Raw genomic sequence first — 19,615 nt, forward strand, 5'->3', positions numbered from 1 at the left:
GACTAGAAAACTAAGTCTGGGAAAACTTATTTTCTTGAGTGCAAATCCAACCTCAGATGTTTACAATTCTCTTTTCTGTAAAATGAATTGGGAAAAGATGGCAAATCATTCTGTGATACAACGTGCACCAGGAATGGTAAATTTGAAATAGAGTGGAACAAGAAATGAAAGAGCAGTGGAACTCACAATTACCAGTAGAAAGGGAGCACCCCATGAGCCTGGGGCCTGCTCTTAGCTAGCAGGACTAACTAAATCCTGAAAGGGATTTGGCACCCTAAAAGAGTTAGCTACAAGAAGGAGAAGTGGGATCATGAATATAGTGGAGTTATGAGAGATACCATGTGGTCTGGGGGAGAGTTAAGATGAAAGCCAAAGAGTGCCTTGGCTGACTGACCCAAAGGAGGGCAGTAATGAAACCATGGGCTATAAGTTGTTTTATAGGGAAAATTTAGTGTGAGGGACTTGACATGACTTGGATTTCTGACTGGATTTATATCCAGAGAGTGGGAACATAGAGTTAAGTAGGGCTGCATTTTCAGAGGCTTCTTCTGCCTGAGACAAAGAATAAATTTTTTTTTATCAATTCTTCAGTTTCTCTTAGCCAACTACATCCTCCATTCAGGACTTTATCAGGACCAAAAAGATGAAGCTTCATGTTAAGAGGAAACTGCTGAGTCTGGCTTTGGGTGACTCTGAGAAATTCTTTCCCCCTCAGCATTGAGATGGGTCACTTGGGCACCAAGCCAATGGGATTTTACTTTCTAAATGTGAAGGAACTCAGACCTGAATGGGGAAGTGAGACCCCAAGTTACAGCAAGAGCTGAATTTGCATTTGGCTAGGACTGGCTATTTATGATTTGTCTTGAAGGAGTTCCTTAGGAGGCCCTAGAAGATATTGGACTTTTGCAGCTTGACCCATATTCCATTGTTTGATTCAGGAGTAAGGAGGGCAGGAGATTGTGAACAAATACCCTTGATACTTTGGGCATCCGTGTTGAACATTTACTCTGGGAGTAGCAAAACTGGCTGGAGGCCTTGTGAAGGCAGGTTCTCTGGGCAGTGATACCTGAAGATGTCTTTACTGCCTTCCCACCTTCTTACAAGTGGGCCTGAGAATCCTAACCCTCATTCAGTAAACATCAAGTACATCTTTACTATACTTAAGGAGGACCAGCATCTCTGATGGGAGCACTACCAAGCCCTTTTTTCAGGATTGCTCATTCACCTTTGGGGTCCACCACCTTCACCGAATTCTCATTTAGTGCCAAGAAACTGGAGCATTCCCACTGGCCTCATCCCCATAGAACAGTCTGGACAACAAGCCAAACCAGGTGGAAGGTAATGAACAGGTCTCAAACCCTCTGGGATTTAGGAATGTCTACCAGAAACACATGAAGATTTTGCCTGGTAGAATTAGCAGTTTATTCCAATGATCATGGACATTAGTAGTTAGTGCTCCGGAGCACTTAGAGCTTTTTGTTAGACCCTGGAACCCAAATCATTACTAGTCATACTGACTTTTATCCTGCCACTGAACTTTGATGACTGGAACAGCGAGGGTGACAATTTTGTGCAACTCTATCTCACTTAAAAACAGTTCATGAGTGAATCAAGACACCCCCCAAATAAATGTCATTGGTCCTCTTTCAGGATGAAAGATGAACAACAACTGTGCTCAAAGCATTGTGGGAGGATGAGATGTCTGAGGAACCTAGCTGACTTTCAGAAGCCACTTAGTCCAACTACCTCATTTTACAGAGGAGGCAACTGAGGAACTGATCTTAAATGTCTTGCTGAATCCTCATAGATGAGATTTGAATCCGGGTCCCAAGGTCTTTTTGTGCTCTTTGTATAAATATACTATGAGTATTTTAAGTTGAATGGGATAAAATAGAGGAATCGGGGTATAGCAGAAGGCAGCCAAGACCAGGTGAGAAGTCTGAATGCTGTGCCACTGGAGAAATGTTTGAGAGAATCTTTATCCTACAGAAGATCTGGGGGTTGAAGAACTGTTCTATGATCATAGGGTTATTTGCTTGTTGTGTTGGGCGCTGGATATGTTACGGGTCATAGCCACTCCCCCCTTCCTTGCCATTAGGACTGGAAATTGAGTTTTATATGCCATTGTGAAACAATGAAGGATAGAAAAGAAAAAGAATATCCAGGTGCTCATCATATGGAAGAACAAAAGGTTGAGAATTTCAAGGGAATTAATGAAAAAAAAATCAAATAAATATGACCTAGATGTACCTGATCTAAAACTATATTATAAAGTAGCAATCACCAAAACCATTTGGTCCTGGCTAAGAAATAAATTAGTTGATCAGTGGAATAGGTTAGGTTTACAAGACAAAATAGTCAATAACTACAGCAACCTAGTACTTGACAAACCCAAAGATCCCAACTTTTGGGATAAGAATTCATTATTTGCCAAAAACTGCTGGGAAAACTGGAAACTAGTATGGCAGATATTAGGCATGAACCCACACTTAACACCATACACTAAGATAAGATCAAAATGGGTCTATGACCTAGACATAAAGAATGAGATTATAAATAAATTAGAAGAACACAGGATAGTTTACCTCTCAGACCTGTGGAGGAGGAAGGAATTTGTGACCAAAGAAGAACTAGAGATCATTATTGATCACAAAATAGAAAACTTTGATTATATCAAATGAAAAAGCCTTTGTACAAACAAAACTAATGCAAACAAAATTAGAAGGGAAGCAACAAACTGGGAAAACCTTTTCACAGTTAAAGTTACTGATAAAGGCCTCATTTCCAAAATATACAGAGAGTTGACTTTATAAGAAATCAAGCCATACTCCAATTGATAAATGGTCAAAGGATATGAACAGACAATTTTCAGATGATGAAATTGAAACTATTTCTACTCATATGAAAGAGTGTTCCAAATCACTATTGATTAGAGAAATGCAAATTAAGACATCTCTGAGATATCACTACACCTCTGTCAGATTGGCTAAGATGACAGGAAAAAATAATGATGAATGTTGGAGGGGATGTGGGAAAACTGGGACCCTGATGCATTGTTGGTGGAGTTGTGAACGAATCCAATCATTCTGGAGAGCAATCTGGATTATGCCAAAAAAGTTATCAATCTGTGCATACCCTTTGATCCAGCAGTGCTACTAGTGGGCTTATATCCCAAAGAGATAGTAAAGAAGGGAAAGGGACCTGTATGTGCCAAAATGTTTATGGCAGCCCTTTTTGGGGTGGCTAGAAACAGGAAAATGAATGGATGTCCATCGATTGGAGAATGGTTGGGTAAATTGTGGCATATGAATGTTATGGGATATTATTGTTCTGTAAGAAATGACCAGCAGGATGAGTAGAGAAAGGCTTAGAGACACACATGAACTGATGCGGAAATGAGAAGAGCTAGGAGATCATTACACACTTCAACCACAATAGTGTATGAGGATGTATTCTGATGGAAGTGGATTTCTTGGACAATGAGAAAGATCCAATTTAGTTCCAATTGATCAATGATGGACAGAAGTAGCTACACCCAAAGAAAGAACACTGGGAAATGAATGTGGACTGTTTGCATTTTTGTTTTTCTTCCCGGGTTATTTTTACTTTCTGAATCCAATTCTTCGTGTGCAACAAGAGAACTATTTGGTTCTGCACACATACATTGTATTTAGGATATACCATAACATATTTAAGATGTATAAGACTGCCTGCCATATAGGGGAGGGAGTAGAGGGAGGGAAGGGAAAAGTTGGAACAGAAGTGAGTACAAGAGATAATGTTGTAAAAAATTACCCAAGTATATGTTCTGTCAATAAAAAGTTATTAAAAAAAATAAACTTTGCCCCTTGTCTTGGATATGGGTTCAAGCCTGCAAATTCCCAACCCCAACAATTCCAGGTGGAGTTTTCTGCTTTCCAGAATGCTTGTATGACTTCCCAGAGGAACTGTCATTTTAATATATCAAGGGCCATCTCTTCCATGGAGCCTTCCAGGAGTTCTTTGCAGGCAAAGGGGAGAGTGCTGGTTCTGGAGTTAATCAGAGGATCCTGCCTCCCACTCATTGCCTGGCTGACTTTTGGAGCCAACAAGAGGGTCAGACTTGATGGCCTGTGGAGCCTTTTCAAGTCTAAATGTATGTTTTTTCCAACTCCTCTTGCCCTTAATGAACTCTCTTGGATAATTTCAGTTTCTCCAAACCCTCCACTTCCTCATCACCAAATTGTTTTTATGTATGCATGCATTAGCTTCCTCTCTCCCTCAAACTGCACATTCCTGAAGTACAATGAACATAATTTATATTTCTTCTGCATCTCCATTTAGAACAGGGCTGGACCCATAGCAGGAGCTCAGTAATAGAAACCTGTCAGGTGAGTGAGCAGTGAATCAGCAAAGTGTATACAAATGCCAGTCCCTTCTCTCTGTCCACACTGGCTCCTCTGTTACTGCTTCCTGTCTACAGCTCTGCCAGGTACAAGTCTCACAGGCTTTTTCATTGCTCCCCCATTCTCCCCCTCCAAAATAGGGATGCACTTTTAGAGGGGTCTAACCCTTTTTGCATAATCTCAGTAGCACCAGAAGCAATGGAACTTGGTACCTGCTACCCCCTTGCTCAGTTAAAGGGGAAACATGTCAGAAGGCAATCTGGCACCATACTTATCCCCACCTCAACCTGATATCAGATTCCCTGTAGCAATCTCAATAAGTTCTGGGGGTCTTTGCCCTTGAAAACTGGCATTCTAGGGTTTCTGCCTCCCCACCATCGGACAGTCACCTAGTGCTACCTTTCCTTCAGAACCTCTTTTCCCAAAGCCTTTCTTTTACTACCTGTATCCATAACTGAATCTGTTCTAAAAAATGGCTTAATCCTGTTTGGGTGCTACTTGCCATCCCCCCAATTAATAGTTATAGCTCTGCACTTGTAACATTATCTTTTGAAGGTGAAACAAGAGGACATAAGTGTGTTATTGGGCAAATAGTTTAATTTCCTTGGGCCTCAGTTTCCTCATCTGTAAAATAAAGGGGTTGGACTGGATACCCTCTGAAGTTTCTTCTAGAATCCTATAACATGAAGCTCCTGTCCTCAAGGAACTTACAAACTAGCTGATTTCTTCTAGTTCCATCTGACTAAGAGACAGTTTATATCAAGTGTCCAGGAGAGTATTAGGGATCCCACACATTTTAGGAGCTCTGCACATTGGGAAGGGTTGCTAGATTTGGAGTAAAGGGGTTTGGAAGTGAATCCAAGCTCGGTTGCTGATTCTCCCTGGACCTTCCTTTCTCTGCTGGCAAATGAGAGACTGTCTGGAAAACCTAGAAGATTCATTCCACTTCTCCCTTTGTGACTAGTGAAATAGACAAAGGACTGCGTTCCCCCCTCCCCCCCCCCCCCCCCCCCCCCCCCCGCCCCGCCTTCCTCCACAAGGGCCTTGGGCTCTTGAAGAAAAGTTTGCTCAAACTAGATTAAAGGGGGTGTTTTGCACTTCAAAGTGGCTAATCAACAATAAGGAGTATCTACTCCATAAGGATGGTTGGCTGTTTGTGAGGATGGTTGGCTGTTCGATAACCCTGATGTCTGTCAAAATAATCTATGTCAAACATCTCCCATTGTAACCCCCTATCTTTTGCCGTGTAAGGGGCAAGACGAGCCACTGTTTAACTTTAAATGTAACCTCAAGGCTGAACCAGAATGCTTATAAACTGTCCCTACTTCTGCTCAGATGGAACTCTACCAGAGGTCCCTTGGGCAGGTAAATAAACTTTCTCTAAATTACAAACACTTTGGCTGTCTTGAATTTTATTCAACTAGTTTCCTTCAACTACAGCTCATATGACCCCTCTTAGTCAAGGCCATCGTTCAGGGAGGCTAATGTTCTCAGTCTCTGGAAATGACCTTGCATCTATGGACCTAAGTACAGGAAATATTGGGCATATAGGTAGGTCTTCTCTTGGAAATAGAATGGAAAGCATAATGCCCTTCTACAGACATCTAACTCACCCAGCTTTCCCTGCTCATTTCCTTGGTCTCAACAAGGCCCTCCCCTTGAACAGCTGCCAGGTTAGTTTTCTGTTAGTTTCTGTTCCCCAAAGAATCCTCCCCTTTCTAAGCTTTTGGTTTAATGAAGCAGCAGCAGCAGCAGCAGCAGCAGCCATGTCTTTTAGCCAGCCTCCCTACCAGGATCCGGTGAGTCTGCTTGTGGTGGGCTCCATATAGAGGAAGTAGAGTGTGACAGAGTGACATGGACTACTTCCATGCAGCTATAAGGTGCCTGTTCTGAGGACATGCATCTTGGGGCCGGAGGAAATAGGGGAGAATGATTTACTTTAGAGAGAACAGGGGTGGGTACGGAGGTGAATGGGAGCAGGCACCCTGCTCCACAGAGAATGTAAAAAGGTTTGAAACTTCAGATGATCCAATTCCATGGTCCGTTCGGCCCAGAGATCTTTCCTTAAGAGTGACCATGCTGTGGTAAGGATATTACGCATTCTTCAAGATGAAAAATCCTGAGGCAATAGTGAAGTGTGTGTGGGGGAGGTAACTATCTATTTCTAACCCAGAACTGTCTTTGAGTCCCTTTCCTTCCACCTTCCCAGCCCCTGGTCTCCAATGTGGATGACTCCATCTTCCCATGAAATATCCCCAAATCCTAGAAGAATCATAAACCAGGCCTGACAATTTAGAGCCCTAAGACACCTTAGTGGTCATTTATATCATAATGGGATTGGACTAAACCAGTGGTTTGCTAACTCTTTGGTCTCAGTACCCCTTTAGACTCTTAAATGATTGAGGATACCAAAGAGCTTCTGTTTATGTAGGTTATAGATCTTGATAGTTACCTTTTTAGAAATTAAAATGGATCAAATTAAAAATTTTGTTAATTCACTAATTAATTAATTTTAAAAGGGAATAAAAATCTACTACCTGTTTCATAGTATCTTTGAAAAAGAAAATAATTATATTTTCCAAAACAAAAAAATGAGAAGTAAAACTATATTTTGCATGTTTTTGTAAATCCTTTTAATGTCTACTTTAATAGAAGACAATTGTTTGTTATGATATGTTATTTTGGCTGAAGTACATGAAGAAAAGTTAGTTTCTTGCAGATACGTAGTTAAAAAAGGGGGAGCATTTTAAGAGAGTGATAATATTAGTAATATTATAAAACCAATTTTGATCTCAAAACCTTCCCCCCTCCACCAAAGGATTCAGGGAGTCTCTCCTCCCAGTTTCCCCCACCCAAAGGCACTTTAAGAACTATTGAATAGGTAAACTCCTAGCTCTACATCTAGAATCTTTTTAAGTAAGGTTTTTTAAAAATAAATTTGTATTTATAATGTGTGTGTGTGTGTGTGTGTGTGTGTGTGTGTGTGTGTAAATATAATTTATAAATGAGGAAACCAAGGTCCAGGGAGCAAACTGAAGGTCCCAAGGCCCCATCCAGATTCAGCTGAGTATATGGAGAAAAGAGGGGAGAAAAGGCATTAGATAGCAGATTTAAGACTTCAGTGGTCTTTGGAGACCACTTAATTTGTGAAACATCAGTTAGATAGGAAACTTGGGGAACCAGGAAGATCTGAGTTCAAATTCTGCCTCAGATACTTACAAGCTGTATGACCCTGGGCCAGTCACTTGATCTCTCTAGAGTCTCAATTTCCTTAGCAATAAAATGGGGGTGATAATAGTACCTACCTCCCAGGATTGCTGTGACAATAGACTGAGAGAATATTTGTAAAGTTCCTCATATTTAATAAATCTACACGTCTTTTCATGCCCTTCCCTTACTTCTACAGGTTTTGAGTTATTAACACTTTGTGGGTTTCAGTTTCCTCATCTGTGTGGATTAAACTAGATGCTAAATTAAGGCACTATCTAAAAACTATGCTCCTTAGCTCCTTCCACAGTGTGGAACAGGTCAGTCTCATCCCTGTTTTGCCCTGTTTCAGCCTTACTTTGTACTGGACTTGTTCTCAATTCAAGAAATTCCCTATTCCAATCCAGGAAATGCTAGCTCAAGTTCACGCCAGGGAATTTGTTCCTATAAGGGCTGGACTTGGCACCTAGATGCCGCCCCAGCTCTGCAGGTTAAACACACGTTGCTATTCTGCCGCTGGCCTGTGACAGTTGGGGGACCAGCAGGCCATTTGGTGAGTGGCTCTCACATTTAGGAGATAAGGGGAGAAAAAAAATTCGCATGGATGTTGGCAGCACTTAGTGGCTGTCTGAGGTCTGAAAAGCAGCCACTGAGTCGTGAGGGCTTTGGAAATTGGACCTGAAATTTATATGATCTGTACTCTGACCCCACTGCTAAGTCTGTGGCAGCTGGGAATAATAATTCATGGAAACTGAAAAGTGGCAATGGAAAAATAGAGAAGTTCAGTTCCCTGACTTTTTGAGAAATTAAATAAATTTTTCTCTGGATTCCTGTCATTCTAGCCCTCTCTTGGTTCCATGATGCATCTTCCATAATGGAGACGGGGTGATATCATGGAGAGTGATGGTTTGGAATCAGGAAGAAACCTTAAGCCACATTTCTGTGGCTTAAGCTGTGTAAACTAGGCCACAGGTACTAGCTGTGCCACTCTGATCAGGTCACTCTCTATCTGGGTCCCTTGTAAAAAGGAGGTGGGGTCGGTTAGATGGCTTTCCCAGAATCTATCTCAAAATCTATAATCTACTAAGTCATGGATGATTTGCATAGATCCTTTTCATATTCCTGTCCTCATAAAACAATGGTGTGGTGGATTCCATTCTGAAACCACACCTGGAAGGGCTCTGGGGCCTCCCCTTCAGCTGTTTCCATTTCCATTTATAATTGGGGAAACTGAGGTCCACAGAAATTATAGGTTCCTAAATCTAGGACTGCCTCAGGGGCCATTTAGATCAATCCTTCCAATTTCCAGAGAAGGAAATGGAGGCACATGGAGATGAAAGAACTTGCTCAGGTCCTACAGCTAGTAAGGATTTGAAATCTCTTCTTCCTAATGTTAGTTCCAGCTTGCTCCCCACAATACTCAGTGCCTCCATACCCTTGTTACTTCTCATTCTCATGGTTTCAGAGATGGTGGAGGGGTGCAGAGGTCTAGGATAGCCTTGGAGGTCCCTATTTAATCCAGGAGGAAGTAATCTCATGACTAAAGTTCTAAAGCCTTGGGTTCTCTGACTGCTTGAGGTTTGGAGCTCAGAGTTTGAGGCAAAAAAGCAAGGTGTCTAGCCCTGGGTGCTGCCTGTGGAAGGAAATGTCACTTTTAATGAGACCAAGGAAAGCAAAAAAAGGTTCCTTGTTCTGATGTGCCATTATCCAACATTGGTACAGAATTCTGCCTCAGTTGCCCATGTACCAGAGAGGAGCATCTCCTGAGGCAGCTAGTGAGTTGTTGTGCACTTGTTTTAATTGTGACCCCACTTGGGGTTTTCTTGGCAAAGATACTGAAGTGCTTCACCAATTCATTTGACAGATTGGGAAACTGAGCCAAATAGGGTTTACATTACTTGTCCAGGGTCACACAGCTAGTAAGTATTTGAATTCAGGAAACAAAGTCTTCCTGATTCCAAGTCTGTCACTCTTTCCACTCAGCCATCTACCTGTCCCATTTTATACGTGAGAAAATAGAGATTCAGAGAGGTAGTGACTTATCTCATTTACAGTGAGTAAATATTAGGCAAGATCTCCACTGCCCCATACTTTATTTTAATTTTTTTCTACCACTTAAAAATGTTAGCTAACCATTTTCTGTCCCCAAGGCTGAACTTTAATTTTATGAATTCTTGTCGGCAGTTTAAACTCTTTTTTAAAAAAGTGTAAATCCAATCATTTGGCAGTCAAGGCCAACTTAATATAACACCTCTTTCTGACAATCTTGTCTGAATTTTTTGATGCAACTGGCAAGTCAATACAGAGACATGGGGTTGACCAGAAAACCAAACACTGGGTGGAGAGAAGCTGCTGACAGGATTACTGTATGCTTACAGTCTCTCCTACCTGAGAGCTGATCACTACCTCCCTCCAAGGCACAGGCTGCTGGGGGCAGGGCAGCTGGGCACATGGAGATGGGAGGCAGAGATGGGAAGGAAACAGCACCTTCAACCCCAAACCACCGCTCAGCCTGGTATCCCATCATTCCATCCCATTTCCTTACCTCCCATTTAAAACTCTTTCAGGGATGCCTGCCAGAGTCCTGCATTTGTAGGAGACAAAATAGCCAGCTGTCCCTCCTGGCCATGAATGTCAAAGTTACAGTTAGAAAGCTTCAAATGCAAATAAGTCCACAAAGACTTTCTTATGGAGAAGATGGAATAGCTACATTTGGGAAGGTTCAGCCTCAGCCCCTAATGAGACAGGGATCGTGGGGTATTACAAAACCCAAAGCTTTAGGGCAGATTGCAGATGTGAGGATCAAAACACAGTTCTGAAGTGGACTCAGGGATGCTCAGGGCCACATGACTGGTAAGTGTCTGAGGCTGGATTTGAACTCAGGAAGATGAAACTTCCTGACTTGAGGTCCAGCTCTTCAAAGTTCTACCTATTTAGTGCCACCAAGAGCCTGTGTTTGGATGTGTCATTGAAAAAATATACTAGATCATCTCTGAAATGCCTTCCAATCCAAGAGTGACCAAGAGCTGGAGGCATATGGAGGAATCCTTGAATCTCCTCACCTGCCCTTTTGGGCTCTCTGTGGGCAGAAGGCAACAAAAAGAAGCTTTGGTGATACAAATAAGATCATTTTGTTACTACTATGTTACCTTCAGCCAGGAAATGAACTGATGTGGCTTCAAGATAAGCTGCAATGTTTCTTAAGAGTATTTGTAGTTTCAACTTGGTCTCCAGCAGCCGAATGAAAGGCTTTTCCTGCTGTCAGTGAAATTTCAGGCTTCAGAAAAGAGGTGCAGGAAGTAGTTTCCAGAGCCCCTGATATCACCCCATAAGTGGCGAGCTCAATTTAACTGAGGCCGCATCTGCTCCCAGTCCTGGGGAGGCAGATGAGATGAATTTATCATGTTTTTCAGTGAGGAAACTGAGGCTCCAAGGAGGGAGGACTTGCCAGAAGTCACCCAAATAATAAGTGATAGAATTAGAACTAAGTAGAATAAGGTGTGGCAAACACTTATGGATTTGAGACTAATCTTCTTGGGGCAGCTACATGTTGCCTTGAATAGAAGACCAGCCCTGAAGTCAAGAGGACCTGAATTCAAATGAGGGAGAGAGAGAGAGAGAGAAAGAGAAAAAAAGAAAGAGAGACAGAGAGACATGGGGAGTGCTACAGAGAAACATACACAGAGACAGAGATAGAGATGGAGAGATACAGTAAGACAGACATAGAGAGATTGAGAGAGACACACAGAGAGAGATAGAGACAGAGAGAAACAGAGACACTGAGAGAGAATAATTTTCTCTAGATGAAAAAGGAATGACAAGCTTAGATCCAGGAAGACCTAGATTCAAATCCAACCTCTGACACTAGCTGCATGACCCTAGCAAGTCACTTAACCTTGTTTGCCTCAGTTGCCTCAGTTCTGGAAAATAAACTAGAGAAGGAAATGGCAAACCACTCCAGGATGTTTGCCAAGAAAATCCCAAATGGGGTCATGTAAATTCATGTTCCACTGAAAAATGACTGAACCCACATATCTTTTCTGATTCTAGTAAATTTTTGATTTAAAACAAAAACAAAATGCAACTGTATACACACAAACATGCAGTGGAAAATATTCAGAGAATTTAAAAGCTCTCTTGTTGAGAGATGGAAATTAATTTTTAAATATTTAGCCACCTATTGAAAAATAATAACTTACTATGATATGAAATATTTATCTTTGTACTAGCTAGTGACAGTACGAAATGATAAAAAGTACTTGAAGTCCAATTGGACATGTGACTTCATTTGAAACAAATCACATTTATTTATGTAATACGTGCATATGATATATGCAATATAATATATACATGTGTATATATTATATAAACTAACCTTCATAAGGAGAGAATCCTTTAAATGCGACTTTTCTCTCACAGAGTGACTCTCTCACAGAAATTCTACTGAAGGACTGTTACTAACTGGTTTATTTGAAAATCTACCAAGTAGAAGAATTGTTACCTGCACAAAGCATAAGTTTAAATTGGAAAATAAACTTAATACTGCAATGAGAGGCAATACATTTGTTTTTGCAGAATGTTTAAGGTTAAGATTTAAGATAGCTAGAAAAATGCATCCTAGTTTTCACAGTCTGTCATCTGTGTTGTAAGAATGAAGAAGTTAGGGACACTTTGATCACAGGATTACATGGCTGATGAGGTACAACTGGAGGTAACAGGGGGAAAAGGGAACTACTCAGTTGTACAGTACTGAATAAGAGCATGTGCATGGGTCTGATGGTATTATATTAGTAAGACACTTAAGGAGAGGTCATGACTCTAGTAAATTTTTTATCATTCTAGCAAAGCAACTCTTGAATAGTGGTTCTCAATTTTTTTTTTTTTTGGTGTTAGGATCTCTCTACATTCTTAAAAATTACTGAGGACCCCCTAAAGAGTTTTTGTCTTATGCATTATACTAGTTGATATTTATTATATTAGAAATTAAAATGCCTTTGTATTGTTGTGAAAATAATTTTGGCCTCATGTATTTCCTGAAAGGAACCAGATTCCTGAACTATGTTTGGAGAATACAGGTCTGGAAACAGTTGTATATATTTGTTCATTGAAGATATAATGGAAAAGGAGATTGGACAGGGGTGGGATTGCCAATTAAAAATTATGGGACAACAACTGAGGACTTTGGGGGGAAGGAATTGCTGGAGGATAGTAATAATATTGCAAAAAAAATTTTTTAAATTAATAGAATAAACATTTAAAGCATTTAAACATTTAAAATGCATAGAAAGGAGCAGAAATAAGTTCAAAAGGGGAAATAAAAGCAGGAATATGTATTGAAACTGTCATGGGAAATTTAATACCTTTTAAAAAACAAAGTGCTTATAATAGTAGTTCATAGTTTGCTAAGCATCTGATGCATGTGTAGACTCCATCAGTTTTCCAAGATGGTCCTGGCAAGATATTAGAAGATAACCTATTTTCCAGAACTAAGAACAGCAAGTTTCTGTCCTGAACTTGGCAAAACAACAATTCTTTGTATTCTTCCTCTGGATGATCTAAGCCACAGCCAAATCCAAGAATTGTTTCCCAAAGGCATCAGGTGGTCTCTGAGCTTAGACAAGCATCTTTAGTACCCATGAAGCTCTGCTATGAATCAAACATGTCAAATTGTTATTGTTACCCCTCATTGTCAGGGCTACTGTCACTTTGAAGCCATTGGTATAAATATTGAGATCTTCCCACAGATGGCGTAGGCCTTGGGACGATGTGTCTTTGCTTGTAAGCTATTGCCCTCACTTTGAAATTAAACTTCTGTTTGATTCCTGACTCTCCTGTCTCTAGCTAGCTTTGTTTGGCTCTGGCCACTCACATGTTAGGGACCATTCTGATCTGATTGAAGTCCATATGAACCTGATTCCTATTACAACAATTTATTATGTAATACTCTCTTTGCTATTCTTCTTTGCTTATTGAAATATTCATGTTTGTTGATGTCTATTGAGGTCATAAAAACAATAAAATGGGAACAATAAAAATAAAATTGATAAGACATCAAGAAGTTCTGAAAGGGACATAAATAGAGCAATTTTGTTACTATAAAGTTATATTTTATACAGACTTTCTGAAAAACAAATTGAATGCAGGAGAAATTCATAGTTTCATATTTAGTTTTCTTTTTTGTTTTCTGTTGAAATTCATATATTTACTAATAATTGCTAAGTTCATAATAAAAAAAAAGAAAAGCAAATTTTAAATGGCTATAGAAAAAGAGGAGAAAACCATGGTCTTATGGATAGGAGGGAGAAAGACCTCCCTTCCATTCTATAAAGTGATGGCAGACAGTAGTAAAATCCCAGGGAGCCATCTCATCAGGCCTTGAAGGCCTTGGTCTGCTTCAACTTTGACTCTAAATCCAGACCCTGGAGGATAGAACTTTCCTGGATTTTTTTTTTTTTGCCTAGAGACCTAGAACTGACAACTATGTCCTTCATTCTTTCTGCAGCCCATTCCATTTTCTGGACCTATCCAGGGTGGACTCAAGGATGGACATGAGATCACTGTCAATGGGTCGGTCCTTCTTACTGATGGGAATAGGTATTTCTTTCTTCTGTTTTACTCCTACAGGTGAACCAGGTACCCATCAGCAGGTGTAGGCATGAGTAACCATTCCAGAATTGTCCCTGGCAATTGCTTTGACCTCTCAGTTGTTCCACTAGACTTCAGAAGCTGAACAAACTCATGGGTCAGAAAACCGTATGAAGGTAAAACTCATATGGCAGTGATCTCCTGACTGGCCCCTCACAAGATTTGAGTTTATAGGTGATTTACAGCAACAGTTACATTGGATCAGTCTCTGGACCTGACTTTATATGAGAGGTGACTGGTCAGCATTAAGGGGATGGTTGCTAACATGGAAACAGTTGTTCAACTCAATTTAGCCACCTTGTCTGAAGTGCCTGCTACATATAAGAACCAGGAATAGCAACTTTTTTTTTTCTGTAATAAGTGTCTCCCCTCAGGAAACCTATATTATAATGTGAGAAGAGTGCAGGAACTACATGCACATAGAGTTGAGTAAATACAACATAGATTGTAATGAAAGCAGAGGAAAACTCTAGGGGAAAAAAAGGCAATGCTGGAAGCGGGAGTATGGAGAAGAAGGTCATGAATTGAGGGAGGAAATCCCTCTACTGAGCCTTATTATTATTTTTCTGAGGCAATTGCGGTTAACTGACTTGCCCAGAGTCACACAGGCCGGAAGTGTTAAGTGTCTAAGACCAAATTTGAACTCAGGTCCTCCTGACTTCAGGGCTAGTGCTCTATCGATACACTGCAAGGATCAATGTTGAGAAATTATCCATGCACATGTGTTGAAAATAAAAAGCTTTAATTAAACAAAAGGAAAGAAGAAGAAGAGAAGAAGAAGAAGAAGAAGAAGAAGAAGAAGAAGAAGAAGAAGAAGAAGAAGGAGGAGGGTGTGATCACCTCCCTTTGGGGGCTCTGACCTCCCTGAGGAGTCAGGGATGACATGACCACCTGTATTCTAAAACAAAAGAAAGCAGGAGATGTAATGGGCTGAAGCTCGAGTTGATGCACTGAGGTCCCAAGTATGTGAAGCTAAATAGTAATTGGACCATACGCTATTAATACATGCTTGGAGAAAGAATGCCCCCTGCCCACTCTTTGTGCAAGTCCTGATGTGTTGTATAGGAAATGACATAGGGACAATTTTGGTGGGTGGAGGCAGAGGGGCAGGAAGAGAGGTGGAGAGAGAATGCAGCTGTTCACATTACCCCTCCACAGAGAATAAAGATTGAAGACTATTTAGCTTCACATACTTGGGACCTCAGTGCATCAACTCGAGCTTCAGCCCATTACATCTCCTGCTTTCTTTTGTTTTAGAATACAGGTGGTCATGTCATCCCTGACTCCTCAGGGAGGTCAGAGCCCCCAAAGGGAGGTGATCACACCCTCCCTGACTTCTCAGGAAAGGAGGTGAAAGCACTAAAAAGAAAATGATCACGCCTTCCCTGACATCTCAGGAAGGGAGATGAAAAGCACCAAAGGGAAGTGGGGGTTGCTAGCGGGTTTCAGGGCTGAAGGCTCTTATTAGAAACAGGTATGCACAAACCCATCAGCATGGGAGGTGTTACACAAGCACATAGCAATAACACAGAGGCTATTAGTGATGACCCTCCCCACAATCAGTCTAGGCTCGATGTGGTGTAACAAACATGAATTGTACACACAAGTAACAGTATAACAAACAATATAAATGAACATGGTGTTGTAAAAGATTGCCATAAGTCCTAGAAGGAAGGTATGTAAACAACAGTCACACATACGCCTTCTTCAGCAGCCAAGAGATAGTCCAAAACCAATCTATTGTCCATTGCTTCACATGTCAGGGAATCCAATGATCTCCCCAAGTTTTTGAAGTCCTGCAAAAGTCTTTTTATGTGTTAGGGAATCCAATGATTCCAGCAGATTTTGAAGTCCTGTAACAGTCTTATCATTTCTTTTTCAGTCATGTTTGACTCTCTGTGACCCATTTAGGGCTTTCTTGAGAAAGATACTGCAGAGATTTGCTGTTTCCTTCTCCAGTTCATTTGATAGATGAAGAAACTGAAACAAAAGGCATTAATTCTTACCAGGGTCACACAACTAGGAAATGTCTGAGCCAGATTTAAACCCACAAAAGACCCAGCACTCCAGCCACTGCTAATCCCCTTAGCCTCATTACCTGTCTACTACTTTGTAAAAATCAAGGAGGGCAGATTTTATGTGATCTAAATTTTGTAGCTTCCCCAGAATCTAGCTTAATCAACATTAATGAATTGAATTTGTGGGTTACCCTAACATACTCAGCTAAAGTAGGAATATGAATCCAAAACATTGCCAGGGAAAATAAAATATGTCATTAAGTCAAAGAATATTTCTTGAATCTGACAAAGTGCTCATGTGAAAATTAGAGGGACTTTGAGGGCAAGATTGTGGATACAAAGTAAAAAATGTCTGGTTGGGAATCAGACCACAAAAAAGTAATTTATATTCACTGGCCTTTACTTCTCTCTTTGGGAAAATAAGGATGTTAGACAAGTTCAGGGATTCTTCTTCTTCTTCTTCTTCTTCTTCTTCTTCTTCTTCTTCTTCTTCTTCTTCTTCTTCTTCATCTTTCCTTTTGTTTAATTAAAGCTTTTTATTTTCAACACATGTGCATGGATAATTTCTCAACATTGATCCTTGCAGTCTTGTGTTCCAATTTTTTCCCCTCCTTCTCCCCACTTCTCCCCTAAGTAATCCAATATATGTTAAAGATATGTGTGAAGTCCAATATATGCATACATATTTATACAATTATCTTGCTGCATAAGAAAAATCAAATCAAAAAAGAAAAAATGAGAAAGAAAACAAAATGTAAACAACAACAAAGAGAGTTAAAATGCTATGTGATCCCCACTCAGTTCCTACAATCCTCTCTCTGGATGTAGATGGCTCTCTTCATCACAAGATCATTGGATCTGGCCTGAATTGTCTCATTGTTGAAAAGAGCCATGTCTATTAGATTTGAAGATCAGGGCTTCTTAATCTAGATTCAAGAAGTCTGTAAAACTAGATGGCAAAAAGAGCTCTTTATTTCACTGTAATGAAATGCATTTAAAACTATGGTTCTGAGGAGATCCAGGAACTTTATTAGAATGCTGGAGGAACCAGGATACTTAAAAGATTAAGAATTCTAGTACTAGGGAATGTCTAAGGAGAGCACTGCACCTAGATAGGAGACCTGGCTTCCAATCTCAGGTCTGCTACTTCCCTCCTGCTACTGGAGAAGATGCTCCATGAGAACAGGGATTCTATGTGGTCTAAACTGTGCATCTCTCTTTCCTCCCAACCTCTTCCATGCAGTACAAAGAACATCCCTATGGTCTGGAGCAGACAGAAGGGGTTTCTTGGAGGAAATGGTACTTGAGTAATCAAAAGGAAGGGCTAAGAATAAGTGAATATTCTTGTCATTTATCATCTGAGAAGTCACAGGATTATGCATTTAGAGACATTTCAAGATGCAGGCATGTAAAATAAAATATTACAGGGAAAAGTGTCGCAAAGACTAAAAGGAAGGAAAGAGAAAAGAGGAATGATAGAGAAAAGAGAGTTAAGACTAAGAAGTAGTCTCTGGGCCTGGTGTCTGGGAACCAGCCATCACCAAAACACAACATCCACTAACTGTTTTTATTTTTTTGGCCCCTGAACTAGTTTTGCTGTGAATTTTCAATGTGGATCCACTGGAAACATAGTCTTTCATTTCAACCCTCAATTTGAAGATGGTGGCCATGTAGTATGCAATACAAAGACATTTGGTTCCTGGGGGCCCGAAGAGAAGAAGATGCAGATGCCTTTTCAGAAGGGAAAATGTTTTGAAATTCGTTTTCAGGTTCGCAATGAAGGCTTCAATGTAAGTAGAGCATCATCCCTCCTAAACCACTTTTCTTTGAAAGAGTACAGGAATTACAAGTTGGAGGGCTGGGTTCAAGAAAGTTAGCTTCAGGAGTACAATATAGAAAATATAGAAAATGCATGATTTGGTGAAAGCAGTTTGTTTGAAAAAGATCAGAGGCTTTAGTGACTCATACTAAATGTGAATCACTAGTGTAACAGTCACAAGAGCAGTTAAATCTAACCTGGTCCTGTTTTATTCTGCCTTGTTCCGACTGGCACTGGAGTACTGTGTTTGGTCTCGGGCATCATAGATCAGAAAGGGCCCTGCTAACCTGGAATGTGTCCATAGGAGACTAACCAGAATGGTGAAGCATCTTGGGTCCATGGCAGGAGATGAAGCAACTGGGAATAGGATGTTTAACCTCAGAAGGGAAAACTCAGGAGAGACATGACTGATGCTTTCAAATATTTAAAGAACCATCATGCTCAGGAGAGATTTGATTTATTTTATTTGGTGTCAGATTGTAGAACCAGCAACACTGGGTGGGAGCTTGATGTTAACTATTCTCAGTAATTCTCTTCCATCAGAAGATTCCTTTTCAAAGGCTCATGTTTATGGCTCCCAAGGTCCCACTGACTTTCCTGCTCATACAGCTTCCTCTTGTTGGCAGGTGTTGGTGAATGGGAATTATTTTGTTCAGTACCCGCACCGGATCCCTTTCCATGAGGTGGATACCATCACAATTGAGGGCATAGTGCAGGTGTCCTCCATCAACTTCCAGGTCAGAATGGATGGCACAGGTCTCCTCCACTTCCTATCCCAAAGAAAGGGCAGAAATCCCAATGAATGGCAGCTGCCACAGGCCAGGAGAAAGCTCTTTCCTCCCCTTATTTAGCCCCCAACCCTCACTGCTCCCTCTCCTGAATTAGGATGGGGAAAGCTCTGTTATCTTCCCCCAGCGGTGTACCTCCTTTACTTCACTTAGATTTGGCTGTTTCCTTCTTCCATTTTTGGCACCTAGCACAATGGCTGGCAGACATTTAATCAAGATTGATTTAATTGAATTGAATTGAACTAGACTGAACTGGACTGCATTCCTGCAGGGCACTATTCTCTGCTCTCTGTTATCAAAATATTAAAACAACAACAACAATAACCAAAAAAAAACAAAACAAAACAGGACACCTGTTCATAGACTTAACCCTTGAGAGGGACAGAGTAGTACCTTCAAAAGCACAAGATCTGAGGCCAGCCAGCCAGGCTCCAGGGAACAGGTCCTTTTGATGCTTTAGCAATGACACTGCTTTGTTTTTCATGCCTTCCAGCCTCCAGACTATGCCTGGCCACCTGCTCCTTCTACTGTCATCGTAAGTCTTAAGAGTCCCCGATTCTTTTTGCTTTATTTTATTTCCTATTTCTCACTTTGGTCAGATCAGGACTAGAGTGGAAATGTCCTAGAGAGCTGGTTCAGGGATTGCCTGGGAGGGAATCATCCCTGAGCACCTTTTCTTAGCCCTGAATGGGACCCTTTCCCTACAGCCTGGTCTCTTGTGCTAGAACCTGAAGAATAAGTGATATCATTCAT

General features: G+C 40.8%; 1 protein-coding gene across 4 annotated transcripts in view; it reads left to right on the forward strand.

The window, feature by feature from the left end:
- LOC127559427 (galectin-9B-like) overlaps positions 1–19,615 on the forward strand; it is a 94,784-nt gene that overhangs the window by 67,993 nt on the left and 7,176 nt on the right. The window contains exons 1-5 of one of the 4 annotated variants that reach the window (XM_051993204.1): positions 5,662–5,750; positions 14,095–14,186; positions 17,847–18,045; positions 18,701–18,811; positions 19,356–19,397. In XM_051993204.1, coding sequence (XP_051849164.1) covers positions 5,721–5,750; positions 14,095–14,186; positions 17,847–18,045; positions 18,701–18,811; positions 19,356–19,397 — 474 coding nt within the window. In that variant the 5' untranslated portion in view covers positions 5,662–5,720. Of the gene's footprint in view, positions 1–5,661; positions 5,751–5,956; positions 6,185–14,094; positions 14,187–17,846; positions 18,046–18,700; positions 18,812–19,355; positions 19,398–19,615 lie in introns of those variants that run through there. The other 3 variants (XM_051993203.1, XM_051993206.1, XM_051993205.1) reach the window with 3 other exon arrangements.

The sequence above is a fragment of the Antechinus flavipes genome, chromosome 4, assembly GCF_016432865.1.
Source record: "Antechinus flavipes isolate AdamAnt ecotype Samford, QLD, Australia chromosome 4, AdamAnt_v2, whole genome shotgun sequence".
In the NCBI taxonomy this organism is placed as follows: domain Eukaryota; kingdom Metazoa; phylum Chordata; class Mammalia; order Dasyuromorphia; family Dasyuridae; genus Antechinus; species Antechinus flavipes.